At 52.9% G+C, this 1,794-nt stretch overlaps 1 protein-coding gene across 1 annotated transcript in view; it reads left to right on the top strand.

Moving 5' to 3' along the window:
* HMCN2 (hemicentin 2) overlaps positions 1–1,794 on the top strand; it is a 178,088-nt gene that overhangs the window by 111,856 nt on the left and 64,438 nt on the right. The window contains exons 44-45 of the mRNA XM_011931437.1: positions 94–261; positions 1,426–1,539. Coding sequence (XP_011786827.1) covers positions 94–261; positions 1,426–1,539 — 282 coding nt within the window. The remainder of the gene's footprint in view (positions 1–93; positions 262–1,425; positions 1,540–1,794) is intronic.

Below are 1,794 nucleotides of genomic sequence, written 5' to 3'. Positions count from 1 at the left end.
TGGAGTTAGGGGACAGTCAATGGGGCTAGGGAAGGAGCATGAAGCACCCAGCCCCAATCTGCACCCTGAATGTGGCTTCTTCTTTGTGTCCAGTGCCCCCAGAGCTCATTGGAGACTTGGACCCACTGACCAACATCACTGCCACCTTGCACAGCCCCTTAACTCTGCTCTGTGAAGCCACAGGGATCCCGCCCCCGGCCATCCACTGGTTCCGAGGGGAGGAGCCTGTCAGCCCGGGGGAGGACACCTACCTGCTGGCAGGTAAGATACCAGTCAAGGTTGGATCCTGGGAATCAGGTCGGGCCCTCTGCCTCTGCCTCTGCCTCTATCTATTACATGCCCATGACCTCTGACCCTAAGCTGCCAGGCCTGGTTGGAATAATCATTCCAGCTGCTGGTCCCCAAAGAATGTAGCCCAAAACACTAGTCAGGTGAGGTGCTCCAGGAAAAAATCACGGATTTAGATAAATTTGGAAAAGACTTCCTGCTCTGCTCGCCTAGAGAACCACAGTGAACATTTGCATAGCAAAGGTTCTGATAAGTCCTGCAGAAAAAAACAAAACAAAACGTTGGCACTTACATATAACATCGCACAGAACAGTAGCAAGCTTTTGGATGTGCTGATCTAAGCACCTTCTCTGAATATTTATCCCCCTCATAAAATGGGTTTGCGAGGTTCTTGCTGGTATACAAATGAGGCACTGAGGCCCAGGAGTCTCTGTCCCATCCAAATCCTGCAAGGACTTCAAGGCCCCTGAGGCTATGCCTCAGTCACCCATCGGTTGTTCCACGCAGCCTTTGATGAGATGGCAAATACGTTTCCTCTTGGGCATCACTTCTGAGCACTTGGTGAATTGCCGGGTGCATTCTGTGGATAGGAATTCAGAGACTGCATTGGGCCCAGTGGAAAGGAATGTGGCAATCAATTAGTAATGTCTGCTCTGGGTGCAGTAACAGCAGTGGTGGCCTGTGTCCTGTGTATCTGCCCTCCCCACACTGGTCTTGGGAGACCCTTGGGTTCCTCTGAGAGGAGCTGTCTCTCCCTGAGAGGTCCTTGGGAGGAGAAGCTCTTTTACCATGTCTGTCAGAGTAGAGCAGAGATCTGCTGGGCCAGGACTACATAACCCATTGCTCTCCCTTCAGCTGCAGCCAATTCCCAGAGCCAGGGGTGGCCGGGTGACAGATACTTCTTGCTAGAGCAGGGTCCTGAGATTTATTCTGGTACATGTCTAATCTCCAGGCAGCTGCATCCATTTGTTTACCCTCCTGGGCCTCAGTTTCTGGATCTGAGGAACAGGACACAATGGGAGACAGACACGTACATGTCTAATTATAATGCCTCTTCCTGCTGGGCAGCAGGGGGCTCAGCTTGGGACAGAATACTGCTCAGAGTCATGCTTGGGGCCCACACCCCTCCCTCCCCAGGTGGCTGGATGCTGAAGATGACTCAGACACAGGAGCAAGACAGTGGCCTCTACTCATGCCTGGCAAGCAACGAGGCTGGGGAGGCACGGAGGAACTTCAGTGTGGAGGTGCTGGGTGCGTTATAAACCCATTCTCATGGGTGCCCTATGAACTCTTCCCCACTGCCTGGACGCTCCCAGAGGCAGGGCCCCAGACTCATGGCTCGTGCTGTAGCAGGAGTCCAGCACAGAGAAGGAGGGAGAAACTAAACCTTGTACGCTTTGCCTCATCAAAAACCTTTGTTCAAGCCTGGGCAGTGTGGCGAAACCCCATCTCTACGAAATGTACAAAAATTAACTGGGGCCGAGTGCGGTGGCTCAAGCCTGTAAT

The sequence above is a fragment of the Colobus angolensis genome, unplaced genomic scaffold (genome assembly GCF_000951035.1).
Source record: "Colobus angolensis palliatus isolate OR3802 unplaced genomic scaffold, Cang.pa_1.0 Scaffold9, whole genome shotgun sequence".
Taxonomy (NCBI): Eukaryota; Metazoa; Chordata; class Mammalia; order Primates; family Cercopithecidae; genus Colobus; species Colobus angolensis.
Note: the sequence above shows the minus strand (reverse complement) of the source record. Positions and strands in the feature narration are given on the sequence as shown.